At 37.7% G+C, this 22,014-nt stretch overlaps 1 protein-coding gene across 3 annotated transcripts; it reads left to right on the top strand.

Annotated features, from left to right (window-relative positions):
• The first annotated feature begins 7,636 nt into the window (after positions 1-7,636).
• LOC124412109 (polyamine-transporting ATPase 13A3-like) lies at positions 7,637-21,583 on the top strand. 3 transcript variants are annotated; one of them, XM_046891735.1, is made up of 18 exons: positions 7,637-8,026; positions 9,537-9,651; positions 12,619-12,689; positions 12,772-12,939; positions 13,114-13,184; positions 13,617-13,877; positions 13,962-14,166; positions 14,333-14,531; positions 16,263-16,374; positions 16,562-16,751; positions 16,940-17,140; positions 17,346-17,531; positions 17,633-18,007; positions 18,200-18,341; positions 18,611-18,759; positions 19,584-19,812; positions 20,250-20,331; positions 20,438-21,583. In XM_046891735.1, the coding sequence occupies exons 2-18, from the start codon at positions 9,636-9,638 to the stop codon at positions 21,498-21,500; spliced, it is 3,720 nt and encodes a 1,239-aa protein (XP_046747691.1). In that variant the 5' UTR covers positions 7,637-8,026; positions 9,537-9,635; the 3' UTR covers positions 21,501-21,583. The 3 variants fall into 3 exon arrangements, with proteins under 3 accessions (XP_046747691.1, XP_046747692.1, XP_046747693.1); XM_046891736.1 differs by having other exon boundaries at positions 7,637-8,030; XM_046891737.1 differs by lacking the exon at positions 7,637-8,026 and adding an exon at positions 9,194-9,211.
• Positions 21,584-22,014: the final 431 nt, after the last annotated feature.

Genomic DNA, 22,014 nt, shown 5'->3' with positions numbered 1-22,014 from the left:
TGCTGATCACTGTCGAAAGTTTCTACTGTTAAACAATTAATGAAAAGTTGATTGAAACCCGCCAAGTCGAAATCAAACCGAAACCCGTACATTTTGGACATCCCGTTTCTCTTTTTGCACAGGAAACCAGCGACTTTAGGCTGGACGTTTGTCAATTAATAAGTAGTCAACCGTTTACTGAGTGGCGTAGAATGCCATATATGTATAGTGTATTCATTGGAGTAGTACCAGCGGCTAGAAGCATAGTATTATTAGCAAGCTAGTTTCTCTGTTCTCACAATGATTCGGTTGAAGGAACTAATCGTAATCCGAGTGCCTTTGAGGGCGTGAACTTGAATCGCTGTATCAAGTTCCAGCATCCGTTAACGTGGAGATTAAAATATCACGGACATCCGTAGTTGTTCATTGGTCAAGATCAAGGGGAAGCCGGTCTTTATAAATTCTGCCGCGGAAGGTGGTCCATGATTGAAAAGTTTCATGTGACACGAGCGCCATTTCAATTATCAAATTTACATTTCAAATTGGCAGCGTAAATATAGAGACGTAAATGGACGTAAATGTATACGCACGTATTATCACATATAAACTTTATACGGACAGTCGACAAGACTTAACACTTCTCGCACGTAGATGCCGAAAGAGCGATTCTCATGTACGCAGGGTCATCATTGCGTAAGAGATCGACTTAGAACGATGGATTTAAAGCTGCTGTTCTCCTTCGAATACGGATAATAATTACTGATAATAGCTATGTATGTAGCCTACCCGTAAACCGCCTGTTTTTTTGGCAAGGATAAAGATTTCAGGACGAGCTGAAGGCGAGCCGGAAGCGAGTACTGAAATTATCCGTGCCAAAAAACGGTTTACGGGCATGCCACATACAATATTTTTAACGGTATGGGCATTGAAAAGCAAAACGAAGAGTGAGGTTATGTCGCGATCTGTTCGACGAAGCTACTTTATTCGGCAGTTTGGGATGCGCACTTCGAACTGCGCATCAAAACTGTGGAATAAAGACTTTATTCCGCAACTTTGTTCGCTGCCGTATAAAGCGTCACTTTACGGAACGAAAACTGCCACAAAAAGTGGACTTTTCAATGCCCATGCCGTGAAAAGTAAATTTTTTATTCTTTGTTTAACGTATGACGGAGGATTTGAATACAAAAGATTGTCCCGATTCGAAACACATGAAGCATATTGCATTCGTTTCGAAGATAACGAGACAAGCATACCGCCATGCATTGGGACATCATTTAACTCGAGGATCTCCTTTTACGATAAATAGGTATATGAATTCATACTGACATGACAATGAGTGTGAGTGCTGATATTTGTAATTCATAGCAAATACCGAAATGAGTTGCTCACGTCTTATTGAAATATAGGAAAAATTCTTTCGGTAAAAGTTTCACCTTCCAACGACGCAATTAATATTTCTAACACCTTGGGCTAAATTGAAATTGCTACAGTTAGGCCGGCAAAGGATAGGAATATTCTAATTTCGATATAGCAAAGCTAATATCACGTTTTTAATATTTCCTTCTCTCAGTATTCAATTCCTTTCACGTCAATCCTAGTATGAACTAATTATTAGTAGAAAAATTTATTCATTAACCAAGGAAAAGTTCCATCTGATCCGTGAAATCGAATGGACCTTTTTTGAACATGATGATTTATGTTTATATTTCCAAATTAACTGAACCGATGTGAAATGAACACCGTTGAACATTTTTTCCTGATCGTTCTAACATGCACACACAACTACAATACTCGTTTCGCAATTCCCGTGATATCGAACTTCATAATTCCTGAGATCACCAACGTTCGCCAGATTTATTGTCGGCTGCATATTACACGTGAAAAACCTTATAATTCCCAAGTTCATAATGGCGACTCCCTGTTTTTTGCTGTGCAATTCCAACAACGATGCAACGCTCTGGAGTATTCGCATTGCTTTAGCAATTACCGCGATGTGCAAATACAGTTCGTATGAAAAACAGCTTCTAAATGAAGAATAGAGCATAGGTACAATGTAAGCTTCGTAATTTGTGCCGTACAGGCCATAAAAACGTGAAAATATGACTGGCTTTTCAAATTGTTACAAGAATTGCATACGTTTTGCAACAGTGGTTATACCAGTATGCATTTATCCGGTATTGAAAACCCGCAAGAAGTGTTGAATTCGTACGTCATCATCAAGAACTCAGGATCAATGGTGAATATTAATGTACAAGACTTTCCTCGTTTATGAATTTAGGATTCCAATTTCCTTGAGAACTATAAGACATTAAGATACCGAGAAATATTTGCGCATTTCAGCAGCAAAAAATGCAGCAAGTATTATTATGGTTTGCTGATAATTATCACCTGCAGTATAACTCCGATATGAAGGTAATGAATTCAAATCAAAGAAACAATAAACTGGTATAGTAAAAGTCATGTTACTTGCAACTCGTGCGAGTTTTACGCATCCGCAGCACGTTATACCTGCCTATAGCTGCGTTATCTACTCGGCACATACCACGAGGTCCATAATTTAAAGGACATTACAATGGAATTAGATATGCCAAGCTCGTGAGGTACGGATGTCTGGTGCAAATTTTTTTATACCCTATAGCGAGATAATGACGATCGTTGCACTCGATCTATGGTCTGGAATCTCCATAAATCGGGTTCACCTATCTACCGTAGATAGTAGATGTACCGACAGATACACGAGTTCTGAATATCGCGTGTTGGATTGCAGGTGTGATATAGATAAGGCGAAAACGTGTAATATAGATAACGCTAAGACGTGCAATACTGAAATGATAACGCGTCCACGATTCCGTTGGAAATGTGTTACAACTGAATTCGTGCTCTGTTTGTACGACAGGTAGAAACACTAGAAACGTACGCTCCTTGCAAAACTATTCAAACACCATGGTCATGTCGATCCTGCACTTATACCACGTTATACATATACTAGCGTGAAATAAGCTGATTTGTATTCCTGTTAGACACGGTTACCATCGAGATTTCACTTTCGAAGCTTCATTGTCACCAAGTCGAACACAAGGTTGGATCAACTTATGTGTTCACAGGAAGTTTCGAGCCAAGGTCAGTTGATATTTAGTAGTCAACTTTATCGGTTCCCTCACTTGTTGCATATCTTCCAAAAGTCAATAGTCTCGGATCGTGCTTTTCTTCGCATATTGCACAGATTATCGTTTTGACTTACTCATGCACACTGAACACCGGTGTTAATGACTATATCTGGACAAGTGATGGCCTCAATTTTCCTCATATTGGCCTGGATCAAGCCCCAGCGACACATTGACGTCAGTGGTAATTTGCCGATTTATGAGTCTATAGGATACGCCCGGGACGCTAGATCATTCCCCAACGTTTTACGCCAATGACGGGATCTATTAGGGTATTAGATCAACCTTGGCGAGCCCTGATTTCGTTCGGGGGATATCTATACTGTCTATATACCCTGCAACTACCTCGCTTAATCATCACGGATGACAATTTGCTCGCAGGCCTATATATCTGCAGAAATAAATTCGCTGCGAAATGTCTGAAAATATTTGCACATTCTGATAGACGTTCATCTTTGCAGCATGCGTCAATTTTTCATTTCTCGATGCCGCAGGACTCTGCAAATTCCTCGCCATCTGACATACTTCAACTCTTCATCGAACCCAACGACATGTCAGCTGTTTCATACTCGATTATACTCCAACCAGTTGGATCCCCCCTGTCCAACCAAAGTGCCAAAATTTGAATCGAGGCATATTAAGTACACTTAAAATTTACACTACTTAATCGCTCGTGGAAAAAACCGTTCTTATCCCCCGACATGCGAGCAATTCCGTTGTGAGTCTATGTATTATCACTCGATTTTCACATTGAGTCAAAATGACGGAGTGAAAACTTGGTGTCTCGTCTGTTTTTACAATCTAAGTAAAACATTTATGGCCGTGAACACGCTTCCGACACTTTATAAGCAAAACCATGATTGTACGGCAATTTTTTCTCGATTTAACTTTACCTTAATTCTAATGTTCCGCATAGAAAATGATTTCGTACTTTAATATTTTACAATTGCATCACTTGTTCGTGGCTTGTTGCTACCGAAGCAATAGAATTCTTTATCGTTGCCTTCTTAAATGGCGTATAATATTACCATTATAAGACCGAGGTACGTTTATGTTCCATTATACGGTTATATATATGTTAAGAACTGCAGTTTGCCGGTCGTATATACTTAATTGTGTTATTACACAAGTTTTCAATGCGATAAAGCAACCTTATCCATTGGTGCATCTAGAAACATATATTGAAGGTTGCAAAAAGTTTGTAAAAAAAAAAAAAAAAAAAAAAAAAATACCGTCATCATTTCGCAGTCGTAAATTGTTGCTAAACCGATTACGAACCAAGCAAAGGTCCAGCTTGGATGATTATTGGAGTCGTGATACTGCAGTCGCTCACCTTGGCGATTAAATATTTGAGTTCGTCATTAATTAATTCCCAAGTTGAAGCGATACAATAAAACCATCAATCGAGACTTACTATCAAGTTTTCAACGCCAAACATATATATATAGTATTGAAGTTTTGTTTACGCGCATGAAAGGTACCTGGCTTGGACAAATTATCTAATTATCTCTGTCAAAGAATGGTTCAAACAATCGCTAAGCATGAGCCAGTGATCGATCTTCATGGTCGTTAAATTGAGCAACGACGTTCGAATATCTCGATATTCAAAAAAATAATACTCGGCTTACCGTTTTATCAACCGACGAGACTTCTTAATTGAAGGTTTTATAAACGCAATTGATTATTTACCAAGAATTTCCAGTTAAGCGTTCGAGTATAGGAGTTAAATACTGATTTACCAGCTTTCATTTTATATTCTCACAAGCTTTCTTCGCTAATAATTTATCCCGCAATCCAATCTGACAATCAAATTCCTCTTCTCGACGCGGACCGTGATTAATAGTGTGACGCAAAATATTTTAACATCGTATGAAGTGAAATTGCCACACATGTGGAACACGGACATTCACCCATGCATGTATGTACATACGTCAAGTGTTTTTACCGACTCGCATCCCACGAGTTCGAGTGGTAAGTGGAAGCAAATAGCCGTCTCATACCCGGAAGGGAATTTCAGTGTTGCCAATGAACTTACGAAATAATCGCACATGGTATCCACTCGTTCCAGTTTCAAGCGTATACATTTTCATTTCATTTCCTTACTTTTATACGATTCTTTGTTTCTTTTTCACCAGCGGTAAAACCAGCTTGCATTTAACGTTCCTTGCAAGTATCAAGCTTCTTATTAAATGCCAACGGATAACGGGTGTCTTTTTAGTCATTCCTGAATCTATCCCTTTTCTATAATAATCAACGCAAAGCTCAAGGAAATCGATACGAAATGGTTCAAGATTCGAATGCTTAAAAACTTGTCGCAATTGTTGGAGTAGCTTGATTAAGCTGCTCATTTTTTTACCAGAAATACAGAAAATACATATTTCATGCAACACCCGGTACACACAGATGTCTCGATCCTGTGTATGTCGTATTTTGGTTCTCGTCCTTTTGTACTTACACGACGAACAATATTTTTGGGCGTCGTTAAACGTAAGTTTTACACTTTACAACTTACATTACGTTAATTTATACCTTATAACTATAATTACTTGGCTTAAGGACACGCTTCGCCTGCAACTGGAATCCAGTCAAGCGACAATGGCGTTCATGTGTTGAAATTCTCGTAATATCATACATAGTTGGATACAGTTAAGTATCATTATATTGCAGAAATTTATGTAGTTAGGTTAAAATTTTTGGCCGATAGCGATTGGTCTTTAAACATAACTACGATTTTTTTTTAAATTATTGCTATATGCAATTTAAAATCTAAAATAAAATTTAATATTGATATACATTATTTTCTTCCTGAAGCTAATTTTAGATTGTTGGTGTGGCAATGAATGCAATTACGCACATTGACGCACGATATCACAACACAAAGCGATAAACACGAATGAATAGTAGATATATGTCTTATGTTGAAGATTCACGTGCAGATATGCCTGTCTCACTTTGTTACGGTATGAAAAAAATGGGGATTTTCTAAAATGATTTCGCCACGACTGATTAATCATACCTACTTTTTCCCGTAATGTATTTTCCATCGTAATTAATATGAAAATGGATATTTTCGTCATGCATGTGCTCGTAATTGTTTCAATAGGAAGTATAATTATATGACATATAATTATAGTTTCACTAGTAACAGGGGTCAACAAACGCATTATAGTTGATATTAAAATATTTAAAAATGTGTAAGAAACATATTCTCTCGAAAACCTTATATATAAATATGGAATTTCATGATATTCAACGAGTCTTCAGAATCAAAAAACTGCGTGTAATTATTTCGCAAACTTCTAGAGGTGCGGCTAGTCGACTTTACCGAAATCGCGCAGATGGAATAGAAAATATATATATATATATATATCCATCGCACGTCATCAGTTATATACTTAATTATCTACTATATCAAGGTAATGATTTTGTTTTGTTTTTTCTCTTTTCTTTTTTTGCGGTGTTCAATATTCAATGGTGTAATGACACAATTACATAATTATATACATAAAGATATGTTAGGTGAAGATTGTAACGAACGAGGCTAAATAGCATCGGAAACTATAACCTGTCCACATTCAATTTTAAATAAATTTTCGAAAAACGTTGTAATGTAAACGAGGCATCGATTTGCTGAAAGTAATTGTGTCAATAGTTTTCAGTTTTATCACATATATAGAAGCAAATATCCACAGCAGGCACATGCAAATTATCTAGTCTTGGATCACATCACGGTCACGAGATTATCGCATGACAAACCATAACATAGTTCACACTCTTTCATCTACTTGGTCCCAAGTCGCGAGATTTTTAGACCAAAGAAAAACACGCAATTATACATGTGTGTCAGAAACCAATGGTTCGTAATAATTACAACTTATTGTTATTACCTTGTAGACTTTCCAGACTTTACATGTTACGGAAAAGGAATTGTAAGCGAGGCTTGTATGTTTAGTACTTTTCGAATAATTTTGAAATCCGTTATTTTACTTTCCCTAATTTGCGGATCCAGTCTTTAACATAACAGTATGAAGAAGGTATCAAGATTGCAGTAAAAGATATTTCCTACGCCTATAATAAACGTCGATAATAATTAAATGGAAAATCAGTTTCACCTAATACAAGGTTGGATCTTGTTTCCAGGGTGATTAATCGATAACGAAGAAACGAATATAAAATCATTTTGCATCAGAGATTTAATCATTTCCGAAAGCCAAAGTAGACGACTGGTTGTTATCGGTCGTCCTATTTGTCGCGGTCAAGTGCTTTTAGCTGTCATGAAACGAATAGCCATACACCCACACGGAGTGACGATTTGCCTCGATCGCGACACACGTCTGAACCTCTACAAGCACACAAGCACACAAGCACACGCACATGCACACACAGACATAAGCACACATTCACAATGCCACGGGAAAATCAAAGAGTGGGGCTGATTTGAGATGACAGTTAAACAGTTTGGCGAACAGTTTGAAATGTCAGTTTTACTCGGCCTTCCAAGCGCAACAGGTGTACCAGTGTGACTTTGAATTCGCCACCGCTATCAACTCTCCTCTGGCGCATTTTCAACGCTTTCACAAGTCAAACAAACACTCGTATCACTGGCACCGTGCATCGTCCTTTCACCGGTAGAGCAAACAACAGATCTTAATAAAATATAATTTAATCGAATTGCAATCGTGTTTGCAGTGTGTAAAAAATATTTACATTTTTCATCCCGTTTTTTTTACCACTAATCGTAAAACCAAATCCCCGGAAGATTAATCAGGAATGAAAAAAGTGAACGTGACAAAAATCTACGAACAGTTGGTTTATCCTTGTTGCAAAGGATATTAGCCAAGTTATTATCGGATTACGAACGACGATCACTTATTATCGTACACGTAAGTTCTCCCAGAATTTGTAAGCTTTTCTAATACAAACATGCAGCAAGTCGAGTGCATCAGAAAAAATTCTTCTTTCTTCCAACGACCATCAGACACAAGACAAACGCACCTATATCAAATGTCTGAACCGCCAACTATAAAGCATTTTACGAATCCACGCTCTGTAAACATGTGCAATACAAGTGTGTTTAATTTATAATTTATACGAGCACTTAAAGAGTGATAAGACGCGTGTAATACGTTCTACCCCGTTACACATCGCAAGCTTAATCGTCGATTCGCGGCTCAAGGCATTGCTTTCAAGGTTTAACGCCACTCTTAAACACCCGTGACGACCATGTGGATCCCCTCATGGTCTGTATACTCGTTCGCAAATACGAAATAGGTAAAAAATCTGGGCTTCGCCAAAGAATTAAACGCGTTGGCCGAGACGAGATGCATTTCGAAATTGCAATGCACGCGTGGGACCGGATCCGAGCCTTGTTGTTGCACAAGGAAAGCATGTTTCCAGTGGAAGTGCATGCATCGAGTTTATTGTGCAATTCGAGGTCCCCGACAGTGCGACTCGCGGGAACTCCCATCGGTAATTAATCCCATTGAACCTCGTCAGGTATATCGTGCCTTATACTCGTGATCATATAGCCGGATAACGGAGGACCCTTTATAGAAACGCGGTACTACATACGTGTCGTACAGGGTGATCCATGATCTATGACGGAAGCTTGTTTATCGAGGGTGAATCATCCCGTTGAATCGTTATTTCCGTGTAGTAGAATAATAAATAAACTCGAGATTTCTGTGAGCAAGAATCGTCGAAAACTTGATATCATTAATCGATAAGCATTCTTCGAATCTCGGATGAAGAGATCGATGTCTTTCTCCGGGGCATCAGACCCTGGAATCATACCAACCGTAAGGCCTGATCGAACAAGATTCAAGAAAATCCCCGTTAGTTACTCACCGGATTTGCGAGCAGGACGAGTGATAACAGATGGATACTCGGCCTACAGTGGATGTGGTTAGATATGTAGAAGAGAACATACAATAACATGGAATGGCGTGTCCGATGTACTAGGCTTGTTAGTCTCTCTACAATCACGTTTCGCGCCAGTTGTTGAAGTTGTGATGTATAATAATCGTACACGCGAAAAGATAACTCCACTATAGCTAGCGGCAATCGAGGTGTTGATTAATTTTTTCGTCACATATTAATACGAACTTATTTTGGACATTTATTACCGAGAATTTTTTGCCGCGTGATAAGATCGAAAAGATTGTTAAAACCGGCTCGTGTATGGACTTATATTTCGTATTCACAATCGCAGTGAAGATTTTACGATTGTAGAGTATAATTGATGATAAATCGGCTAGATATTTGAGTGATAACCATTCCATTAAATGCAGCATGATTTACGATTACTAGTTTAAAATGAGATAATACTTTTCTTTTCAGTATAGTATGTATCCATTTAAAATAAAAATTGAACAACCATAATTTGTTGAACAGCCTTACGACGAGTGAAAGTCTTCTGGAACACGGCGGTTCCCTTCTGCAGAGAAGGTTCACCGACTTCATAGGAGATTTTTACCGAGTAACTGTGAAGTTATGAGCAACTCAAATGGTAAGGAAAAAAAAATAAAGTAAAACAAAAATGATTAATTTATGTTTTGACATTTGTAAATACTTTTTACTTTCGCCTAAGTGTGTGTGTGTGTGTGTGTGTGTGTGAAGTAACGATGCTAACTAACTGAATATCCATCGAAAGCGCAACCATATTACTTGCGATGATTTGTCGAACCGTTTCTCAACAATCAATCAGCCATGCACTTTCTTTTCGCATAATACGCGAGTGCATTTATTTTACCGTCACTTTTCCTGTGGGAAGCAGGAATGTCTCAATATTTCATCCACCTTCCAACCACGCTGTACATAGAGATTAGGTATTATCGGGTCCTTGACCTACCTTGCTTTGTGCACACATAAAATGTCTCGTCAGATGTCCCTCGAATAATACCTTACACCTCGTGTTGTCGATATCGTAAATACACACACCATCGCGTGTTTCAACAATCAACACTCACGATAATGTCAAGTGTAATTACACGGCTACCAATAGTCCAATTATTGGTATACAACGCTATTCTATATACCTCGTCGGTAACTCATTGTATGAAATTTCTCGCGATGAATTCGTTTTTGAACAATTTTTATTATTATTATTATTATTATTATTTCTTTTTCTTTCTTTCCTTTATTTTGCTTCGTAATCATTGCGTGTCGGCATGCTTCGCACGTAATCGAGGAACGTGATTTCACTAAAAAAAAAAAAATAACTCTATGTCACGTAGGTGTATTCAAGCGTATGACTTGAGCTTGAATCAACACACAGATGGTTTGCCATTTGTACATACATTTCTTTTATAGCACCTCGTTACGCGTTGAATAACATTTTTTTGTCAAACACACGATTCCTTTTTTTTTTTTTCTTTTAGAGCAACTATCAAGTGTATAACCAATTACAGTACAAGTACACTTGCTGTGCCTCGGTTTCATCAGGCGTGAATAAGACACTTGAGGCCGTGAAAGTTTGCGTTCGAAATATTAGAGCAGAGTGAATTTTACATGGATGTTTTATAACATTATGAACGTTGCGATTTCCGCCGAGCATCTGAATTTGAAATCGAAATCAATCATGATTTGAACCAATTGAATGGGATAAACTCTCATTGTTCAACCATAGAAGTCAAAGTCTTAAAAATGGGATGATTATAGGCTTGCGTCAAATCTCCTTGAATGAAACTAATGAACAAAATCCTGAAATATTCTTACCTGAATTCTACGACAGTGTAATCGGACCTTTGCAGATGCGTGGTTGAAGTTCAGAGATTAACCGAACTGATACTCAAGGACAGTCTCTCGGAAACTGACCATCAAGAGGCTATAATAGGCACTTGTTACGCTACCAAATTATTGGTTTTACGTATCATAAACTGAACACCGAGCAGCAAAAAACTCAATGCTGATTCGCTAATGAATTACTAAAGATCTTCACCACATTATTTGTGTTCAACCGGTTCAGCGGTTCGAGTAATAAACAATTTTTAAATAACTTTATGTAATATTTGTTTTTGTTTAATTAATCGTCCGCGTTACTTGAGTATGAGTTTCATTTGTCTGACCAGAAATTCAAACTTCCTATGTACTTTTCGCAATATACATATTACGCAACGCAATTGCCGGATGTTACACAATGAGCGTATATAAGTTGCAGTTCGTCGATATAGTTGGGCAGATTGTACCTACGGCTATGCACGAAGTTAATGCAGTACCATTTCATGATGGAAAACCTGCATCACAGAAGTAGAAGTGCATTGCGCAAGTAGAAAATCCCTCGTTTAATCAAAAAGTATATCCTGGCTATGCAGACGCCTGTAGCGCAAAGTTGATTAATTAAACCAGAATGACCTGTTTCTTATACCGGTTCACCGTGCACTCGAGGCGAAGTATTTTCTGTCCTACTTCTTTCCGATTTTTGACATTTATCTATAACGTCGCTATGGAATGGCTAGAATTCAGTCTGCAGTTGTAGTTTCCTTTCCTTATCCTGCGAACTGGGTTTGCATTTTGCGTCACGTTGCCAACCCCGTTAAAAATTGGACATTTTTAAAGGACGTGGATATAACGATGTATAGAAACCGTTCAGTTCAGTAAAGAATATTCAATAGATGTAGATCATCTGCCAGCAACCTGTTTTTTCGTACTTATCATATTGTGCGTCTGTGTAGAGTTTCTTCGTTATTTAATGTAAAGCTGTTTGATTATCTGCCCATTTATCAACAAGATGCGCAACGGAGTGTGACAATTTATCATCCACATTTTCCCACATATGAAAGCTCATTTATAGACGCGTGTACTATGTGCAAGCATGCATGCTGTCTGCGATACACGGTGAAGCCAACACCAAGATAGCGTCGACGTGACACGAGTAATTACCCGGATGAATAGAACGCGGTTTGCTTCAGGGCTGCGATGTTACGTATGAAGCGTGTCGAGATAATTTATACGAGTTTATTCGTTCGGGAGAAAAATCGCGAAATCACGATAAGAAAATAAATCCCGGACTTAAAGGATCGAACGTCTTTCGAATGCTCGCGGAATCAGTTGTTCGGCGTGACGAAGAATATCATTTCGCAAAATCACGAAGCTCGCATTACGCGTGTACTAATTTCAAGAAAACAAACTTATTTTATCACCTTTAAGCCTGGAGCGTATGTCTCAGTCTTTACGCTTCGCATATTACGCCTGAAGCAGCTGTACGGTGCTGTTTCTTTCAGCCGATTATAAAAGCTCTCTCAACCACTTCCGGGTATTTACTTTTGATTTTTAAATTCGCAAATTATCGATGACTTTTCTTCCATAATTATTCAACATCCAATCAACTGCATGGCTCAAAGCACTTTGCAGTATTGCAATATATTTAAATTTACTTTCAATTTACTGCACCGATGTCTGACCTTTTTATTCAATAAAATTTACTCCTCCGACAGGTTCCAGTTAATATTTATGTAAAGGATTTACTGTTTTATAGACTTGAAAAAACCTACATTTCATTCGGAATCTCATCTTCAGAAACTCATCAGCGGGCATGATGATGAAATGGTAAGGAAAGTTAAAATTCAAAAATAACGAGTCAACAATAAAATGTCAACTATATTCGTTAGATTCCTTTTCACCTTTTCAGCAAGTACTTGGCTTCGAGAGGAGCACGGTGGCGAGCTTCCTGACTTACGTGACGTTTATTCTAACTGCCGGTTGTGTTAGATTATTTTTTCACTGGTATCCACAGCTGTATTTATATGCAACTCATAGAAAATGTCCTTTGAGCCGAGCTACGAAACTGTTGATTATCGTAAGTACGGTATTACGTAAACTAGCCGTAACATGTTCACCTATTTCAACAGGTGCAACTCGTTAGGAGCACGTGATACGCGCAAACATGAACTTATATCTCCGAATTTATATTCATTCACTCATTTAGTTTTTTTTTTTTTTTTTTTTCTTCTTTTTTTTCTCGTTTTTCCAGGACGATTACCAGGGAAAATACAAATCGTATTTTGTCAAAGATGTGAGGACCGTCTCTACGAAGAATTTGAGGTAACGTAACGAATGATGGCATTTTAATTTCCATACATTTCAGATCACGATAACTAATTATTCGTGCCCAAACTATAGTTTCCCAAGTATTATAAAATCATAATGTAAAACACGTAGTTTTCAACAGTTTGGAATTTTCATTCAGAGCCTGTATTAATAATAATTACTCGATGAAAAATTTAATTTAAATCAAATTTAAATTCCATTGGCATACTTTTGATGATCTGTATTAATTAGTTCTTTATCTTTTAGTACCAATTTTTACATTCCGAAGCCGAATGAATAATTTTTCTACGTAGCTAGTCCGAAGATTAGTTTAAAATTTTGAACAAATTTAGAAAATATTGGTACAGAGCTGGATGTCTGACTGTATAAAAGAAAAAAATATATAAATATATACGTGAGAGAATACTGTCTTTTGTACATTAACAGGGAGAAATCTTTGAGTGAGATGCTGGGTAAAATAGAAGAAGATCTGATAAGAAAAATCGAAGGGCGCAAGTTAACGATAAAATTGGAAAATGGTACGTTACGAGAAGTCGACGAGTACAAGGCATTCTGGTGTAAAAAACAATGCTATATTTGGGACACAAACAAGAGTGAATTCTCAAAGCTCGTCGGCTTAGACAAGCATGTACTATGCGCCGATCTTCACGAAGCCAAAGGTTTATCCAGAGAGGAACAATTGCTAAGGTGATATGACAAAATGTTTAACTATTCAAACAACAATATTCAATCGCTTATCCATCGCTCAAAGATTTTTTTCCGCACAATCAGGAGGATCGTTTACGGTAACAATGAAATACTAGTACCAGTGCAAAGTATAGGCGTTCTACTCTTGTTGGAATGCATAAACCCGTTCTACATTTTTCAAGTATTCACCTTGGCCGTGTGGTTTGCCGAAGGATATATCTATTACACGATCGCAATTATCGGCATGTCTTTGTTCGGTATAATCAGTTCGATAATACAGACTCGCAAGGTAAGTTTAAAGAGAGAAGAAAAAACATTTTCTACCACAAAAGTACTGTAATTCTGATTGCTTCTATTATACTTTAATTATCGTCATAAATTCCTGCTAATTATGATTGTAAACGACGGTAATAAACATTTTTTCCCCGAACTTCTAATCGCGTATTTGTTATCAGAATCAGAAGAACCTCCACGGTACCGTCGCTTCCTCAGAAAATGTCAGAGTTTGGAGAGGACCAGGAGTATTCGAGACCATTTCAAGTTCGGAACTGGTCCCCGGCGATGTCATTGAACTGCCAAAATATCAAGGGATTGTTGTCTGTGACGCGGTCCTTCTCACAGGACAATGCATACTGAACGAGTCCATGTTGACAGGTGAGTAATGACCAATGAATGCGCGTAGAAAAAGTATCGATTCATGTGTATAATTGACGAGTTGACTTTGAATTTCCGGTTTAACCGAGAACTCGCACTTCGATAATTGAGCACCTTGTTATTTTTATCTGATGATGATGATAATGCCGATCTAGAAAAAATTGCGAACGTATCAATATATATGTTCGTTGTGTCAAGTGTCTCGTATCTACAATACTGAACGGGAATTCATGGAAATGAAGTTGTTTATGGAACCGGTCGTTTTTTACTTTTTGACTGGATTAATTATGGATTACAATTTTTTACCGAACTCCACGTCACTCTCGCATGACACAAAGTCCCGCTTGAGAATAATAATAAGTTACTATCACGTAGCGTTCTAAGATGAGTACTCCGGTGTCTGCTTCACGTTAAATGTTGGTAACAAAATATATTATCGCTGTGGTATTCGACGGTATCCAGATCTAAACATGCGATTTTATTTAAATTCTGAAAATTTTCAGATCTGTTAAAGTTGTTACATGAAAAATTTTTGTTCGATGATGTAAAATAAAAAAATTCGTAAATCTCAAACTATTTAGCAGAATCTCAGTCAGGTACTTGAGTTAGTTTGATGCATAAAAGTCCGAAGTTTGAGGAGAAAAATATGTTATCGATGCAAGCTGTGAAATGTTTACCGAATCATGCAAATACACTAAAATTCAGTTTCCAATGGTGTTCTATCACTCTATAAAATTTAGAATAAATATATGTTATTTTGTATGGTTTTACCCTTATTTTGAGAGCTTCGAAAGTTTGGTGTCTCATCTATTTTACAAGATATTAAATTTTGAAGTCTGTATCAGGCGCATTTTTGTCCAGTTGGTCCATGGAAGGCTCAGAATAACATTTATTTTAAATCTAGTACAGAATATTTAAAGGACGAAGTTTTAGTCATGAAAAAAAATGTTAAACGCAGAAAAAATCGAAAACTCCAAAGAAATCGAGTCCATTTTTTTTAGTATTTTTTATGAATGAGAGTAGGGTCATCTAGGACCCCACAGTACCAGCCAACGGTTGATATCCCGTAAATTACATGAAACACCAAATTATCAAGACTTCAAAATAACGATAAAACCGCACGAAATAACATATATTCTTTCCAAATTTTTAAAGTGAGAATACACCATTAAAAATTGATTATTTTGTTTTATTTATGTATGATTCAAGCCACTTTTTACAGCTTGCATAAATGACATATATTTTTCTCCCGAGACTTTGAACATTTTTCGGTTAAAGTAATTAAAAAAAATTGATAATATAACAAATGATTTCGGAGGTATAAAAATTTCTTTAAACTCATCGAACAGAAAATTTGAAGGCACGTGACTTCTACAGTGGTGAAAATTTTTACAAATCTTTTGGCAAACAATTGGTTTCTGGGAAAACTCAACGATCTCACTAAGTTCTAAGAATGAAATCGCTTGTCATGTGAAACAGTTGACGTGGAACTGCCCATATATATTAATATAAAACGTTGAGTTATCCGTGGTAACGTTATACATACAGTGAAATGAAACGAAAAATTCTCACACAACTGCCAAATTTCAAAAATACCAATACTAAGTATTTTCATTTAAAATGTTATTCACACCAATCACCGTTTTACGGATTAGCAGAAAGTAAGAACGAACGAATGACTGCATTCAAGAAATTAAATATGCAAATAAAATGGCAATGATTTTCCTTCAGGTGAATCCATACCGGTTACAAAAACACCTTTGCCTCGGCACTCAGTTGTCTACGATCCAAAAAGCTGCGCCCAACACACGCTGTACAGTGGAACGTTAATAATACAGACAAGGTAAATAGCCATGACCTAATACCAGCTATTAACCCTCCTTCACGCAGGTTATTTTATATATAGGAGATCAGACTTTTTATTGTCGCAAAATTTTGTATAGAAGTCTATAAGATCGCTATTTTTTGACCATCGGATTAATTTCCGTTTATTGACAAACCATCGAGAACCTATGATCCAATTATTAAAGGTACTACGGCAGCGGACCGGTTTTAGCCAAGGTTGTGAGAACTGGACTGGAAACGAGCAGAGGAGCCCTGGTAGCGGCTATCTTATACCCACCACCTGCAGATTTCAAATTTGACCAAGACTCGTACAAATTCATCGCTATTTTAGCTGTCATAGCAACATGCGGTTTCACCTACACCATTGTCAGCAAGGTAAACCGGTCTGGAAGGATTTGCGATAGTATCTTTATCATTGACGATCGAGACCGTTATTATATTATTATTGTTTACACTAACTCAGGACCGGTTGTGTGATATTCAACATTTTAATCAATAACTGTACTTGCAAAAACTTAGAAGAGACCACGTGCAAACCTTACGCTGTCTGTCGTTCGATTCAGATATCCCGTGGAACGACCGCTGGAGATATTGCGATAAAGGCATTGGACATAATTACGATTGTGATTCCACCTGCGTTGCCTGCAGCAATGACAGTCGGGAAGTTATACGCTCAAGCGAGATTGAAGTGTGCGCAAATATATTGCATAAATAGCAGAGTCATCAACGTTGCCGGGAGCTTGAACTGCGTTTGCTTCGATAAGGTAGGAAGACATCAGGGTCTAGGCTCCCTTCGACAACAGTATTAAATAATCATAAAGATTAATTTTCACTTCTGAGATGAATTTGGATTTTTGTTTGGAAAGAACGAAGTCAGCTGAGCAGCTTATGGCGTGCCAATGCTTGATCCAATCATAAGAGTGTGCGATACAGAACAAATGAACATCAATCTTCTCCATCTCTGATCAGACAGGAACTCTGACCGAGGATGGATTGGACATGTGGGGAGTCGTGCCAAGTAGCGATGGACTTCTCGGAGGACCCGTTAAGGATGTGCCATCGCTCAAAACTCATCCGATATTCGAAGGCATGCTGGTGTGTCACAGCCTGACGTTGATCGGGGGTGAGCTGTGCGGAGATCCTTTGGACGTCAAGGTACCTAAAACCATGCCGAAGCCAGCTTCGCGAATCGCAAAAAGCAGGCTCCAGCCTATGAGATCTTGATTAAGATCGTTTGATCGTTAATCTCTTCGCAGATGTTCGAAAGCACAAGATGGATTCTCGAGGAGCCTGAAATAGCGGACACCAGCAAGTACGATCTGCTTGTACCAACGATTGTGAAACCTCCAACGAACGAGAACTTCACAGAAAATATAAACAACATATCGGAGATAGGGATCGTGCAGCAGTATCACTTTTCTAGCACGTTACAGAGGATGTCGGTGATCGTCAGGGTGTTGGGATCCGATCGTTTTTTGGCCTACACAAAAGGATCACCCGAGATGATACTCAGCTTGAGTAAACCCGACTCTATACCAAGAAATATTACCGAAGCTTTGCAGCAGTATACCGAACAGGGGTACAGAGTCATTGCTCTTGCTCGTACTTCCGTTGGAGGCAACTACGCTAAGGTGAATATAGAGGAAAACAGGAAAGGGAACGGAGTTTGCTGGGCCTCCAAATGAATTTTGCAAAAAAAAAAAAAAAAAAAAAAAAAAATTTAATCCAGTTTAAAAGAGGAGAATCGATCTTTAAAGAATTTTATATCGCATGCATAGATTCTTTCGATTTTTTTTTTCTACTTTCTATACAATGGTTTTTAGATTCAGAGAATGTCGAGAGATCAAGTAGAAAAAGATTTGGAATTCCTCGGGTTAGTCGTACTGGAAAATCGTCTGAAAGAACCGACTGTGGAGGTGATAAAAGAGCTGAGGGAAGCCAATATCAGTGTCATAATGGTAACAGGTCAGTTTACCTCTGGAGCAAAGCTCATGTTATCCTTTTCTTTTAAAATAGATATTTTCATATCCAAAGATTAAGATTTTCTATGATGCTGCTTATTGGTGTGACGCATTTGCCATGGCAAGAAAAACAACGATTAGATGACCAAAATTCATTCTAAATACCGATATTGAAAAATTAATGTACGACAATTTGCTCGTGAAATGTGTACTAAGTTAGAATGAATGTGGAGTACTGTAATTGTAATTTAGACAATTTCAACAAACTTTCAGGAGACAATATCCAAACTGCTGTCAGTGTTGCGAAAGACTGTGGCATACTATCGTCTTTCGAAACTGTTATTAACGTGACTGTTGTACCAGGAAATTTGAAATCTCCACCTGAAATATTTTTCTATGCCCAAGGAGCACCTGCCAAAATGGTAACGAAAATACTTATATCTCAACAAGAATAATTACAGTAACGTATGTACGTTCGACGTAATGCAAGAATAATGTTATTTTTCATCCAGCGTATACCTTCGATAACAAAAAACGACTCAATTTGCTCCATGCGTAATTGCTGGCTTTGAGATTATATAGAAATAACGGAACAAGCGATACGAAGACATAATTGCATGCTTACGTCGTGGACTTGACGCAAAAACGCTAGCTTTCGTATTCTCGATATTCGTATAGCTGCGCTAGTTCTTGCTAGGCTACAAAAATAACGCAGCATCATTTGCGCCGTTGCGAGTGAAAGGATTTGTTGAATCAACCGAGACGGTTCAGTCGGCTGAAGAAAAACTCGCTCACGTCGAGAACTTCTCATTATAGGTCGGAATAAAACGCGGAAAATTGCTGACATACATGACATCAAATTTCTGAAAACTATCGGTTTTTGTATATACAAATACTAAATTTTGGAAATGTCATGTAATTTTCTTCGGTACTTTGCAATTTTCAGTGATGAAAGAAATGCATGTGCAAAAAATTTCGTCTCTAATTTTAGAGCAAAAGAAAATAGATCGCTAAGTTTTCGGAGAAAGCCTCCGGTGAAAGCTGATGAAGTGTTTGCACTTTCTGTTTTTCCTATAATCATAGAGTTTATTCGAATCACAAATAATACTTTAAGAGTCCGGACAAACGTTGAACATTCACCGAAACTGTACGCTGTGAAATCCAATCCAATTTCCAATCCAACCGTTAACAATGCAATAGTTTATTTACGCATTTAATAGACAAGGATTATTTCTTTGGGATACAGAAAATACAGAATAGAAAATTGATGATACGGACACTGGAAGCAATCGAGCGAGGAATCGACGTTGATGGCTATAGATTCGCTTTGACTGGTCAAACTTGGGCGCTACTACGAGAACACTATCCAGAAATATTGTCACGAATATGTGTCCGAGGTGCGGTATTCGCTCGAATGACTAGTGATCAGAAGCAACAGCTTGTTCTGGAACTGATGCAACTCGGGTACTATGTCGGTAGGTGACTCAAATTGCGTTGCACGCGTGCATATTGTGCTTAAGAACTAGTTTATCCTTAATCGAATATTTTCCAGTCAAGTCAATATTTCGCTAATTATTTTGGTGCAAAAACTCTGCAGAGAATATTTAAAAAAAGTTTTTTATTCCAGTAGATAAGTTCTTGAGATCTTTCTTGGGACATTTTCGCTAGAAACACCTTTACATGGTCTTTGCTTAATGCCAATGATTTACGTTAAATTATTTCTCTGAAATATAAAAATTTTTATATCCAGGCAAAATTCAACTTTAGAGTATTAATCAATGTACGAGGTCTTTAAAAAAATCAGTTTTACTTATAACTATAGTTACATACACGCAAAGGAAAACTTTACCGGGTATTGAAAGCTGTTGGTTATTTCATAGAGTTGTAAAAATATGAGAATATTTCGTTCTAGCAATGTGTGGTGACGGCGCTAACGATTGCGGAGCTTTGAAGGCAGCCCATGCAGGAGTGTCTCTTTCGGAAGCTGAGTCTAGGTGAGCAAACTTTTCTCCCTATTTTTTCCGCGTGACATTAAGATCGAGAATGTTATTTCGCAACTGGAAGAAACGAGAGTAAATTTTTATTTCCATGATTTTACAGCGTTGCGAGCCCGTTTACATCACGCATACCGGATATAAGATGCATGCTCCAAGTGATAAGACAAGGAAGAGCAGCGCTAGTCACATCGTTTGGGATTTTCAAATTCATGGTTGCTTATTCACTGACGGAATTCTTGTCCGTAGTAATACTGTATTCGATCGATTCGAATTTGACGGATTTGCAATTTTTGTTCATCGACATTTTCTTGGTAGTGAACTTTGCATTTTTTTTCGGAAAAACACAAGCCTACGAGGGCAAACTGGCGAAAGTACCACCGAGTACAAGCCTCCTCAGTTTTACACCGTTGTTATCTCTGATATTCCTGATGTTCGTTATGACCGTGTTTCAAAGTGTCGCATTTTACGTGGTTCAACGCTTCTCGTGGTTTGTTCCTTTCAAGTATTCCGAGAAAGTTGGCTACACGTGTTACCAGAACTATTCGGTCTTCTGCGTTTCCATGTTCCAGTACATCACAATGGCGGTTGTATTCTCGCGTGGTCGGCCCTACAGAAAGCCAATTTACACGAACACGGCATTCACAATGTCGATATTACTCCTGATCGGAATATGCGTTTACATAACTCTGTATCCGGCTAACTGGGTAGTAAGCGCGTTACAATTGATCTTGCCTCCAGATTACAAATGGCGATTTGGAATACTGGTGCTGGCATGCGCAAACTTTTTCGTTTGCTTATTCTTCGAGTCATTCGTGATCGAATTTCTTATCGAGAAAAAACTTCGGCCGAGATTTTACCGACCCGAAAAGTCTAAGAAACAGTATTTGGTCATCGGCCAGTATCTTAAGAACACGTTAACGTGGCCAAGACTGAGTCCACTGTGCCCAGTCTTGCAAATTACTCCCAGCGTCGAAAATATTTCTGATATACCGGGAAACCATAGCATTTCCGATATTGAATCGATAACGGAAAACGGTAAATCTGATGCTTTCACCGCAATCCCTGCTGCGCAAGAGGAACAAGTTCAAGGTGTTAATGGGATAGAAAATATTGCATTTGTTGACGATGAAAAGGAGGAAAAGGAAAATATAATGACTAAATGCTGAGCACAATTGTCATTATTCAAATTATGGAAAAATCCAGTAAAGTTATTACGACGTAATAACGAAAAAAAAAAGTCATCTTATTCTCGATTCAATTTTGCCACGCAAATGTAAGATCTCATTGAACTGTAATTTTAGTTTATCAGAGAGAGAATTTTGTTTGAAGTTCGTTTTCAATTCATCATGAACTCGACCAATTCTTTTTTCATATCTAATTAAGCCAACATTAGATTGCTCTTTCCAACGATAGGTTTTAAGTTTGTGCCTTTCAATATCGAACATTATTGTCTACATTGTCAATGAGATGCACTAAATACGTATAATTCAAAAGTAATTAATGTCGGTTTACATACCGTGTGGGCCCGAATATAAGTCGATCCCTAATCTTTGGCCTCCGATTCAGGACTTTTTTGGATCCGAATATAAATTGAATTTCTTTAGCTTTTGTTTCATTTTACGCCAATCGCGTCCATTTTTTTCTAGTGTACCGTATTTTAACGCAGCTCGAGAATTGTTG

This window comes from Diprion similis, chromosome 11 (assembly GCF_021155765.1).
Source record: "Diprion similis isolate iyDipSimi1 chromosome 11, iyDipSimi1.1, whole genome shotgun sequence".
Lineage (NCBI taxonomy): Eukaryota > Metazoa > Arthropoda > Insecta > Hymenoptera > Diprionidae > Diprion > Diprion similis.
Note: the sequence above shows the minus strand (reverse complement) of the source record. Positions and strands in the feature narration are given on the sequence as shown.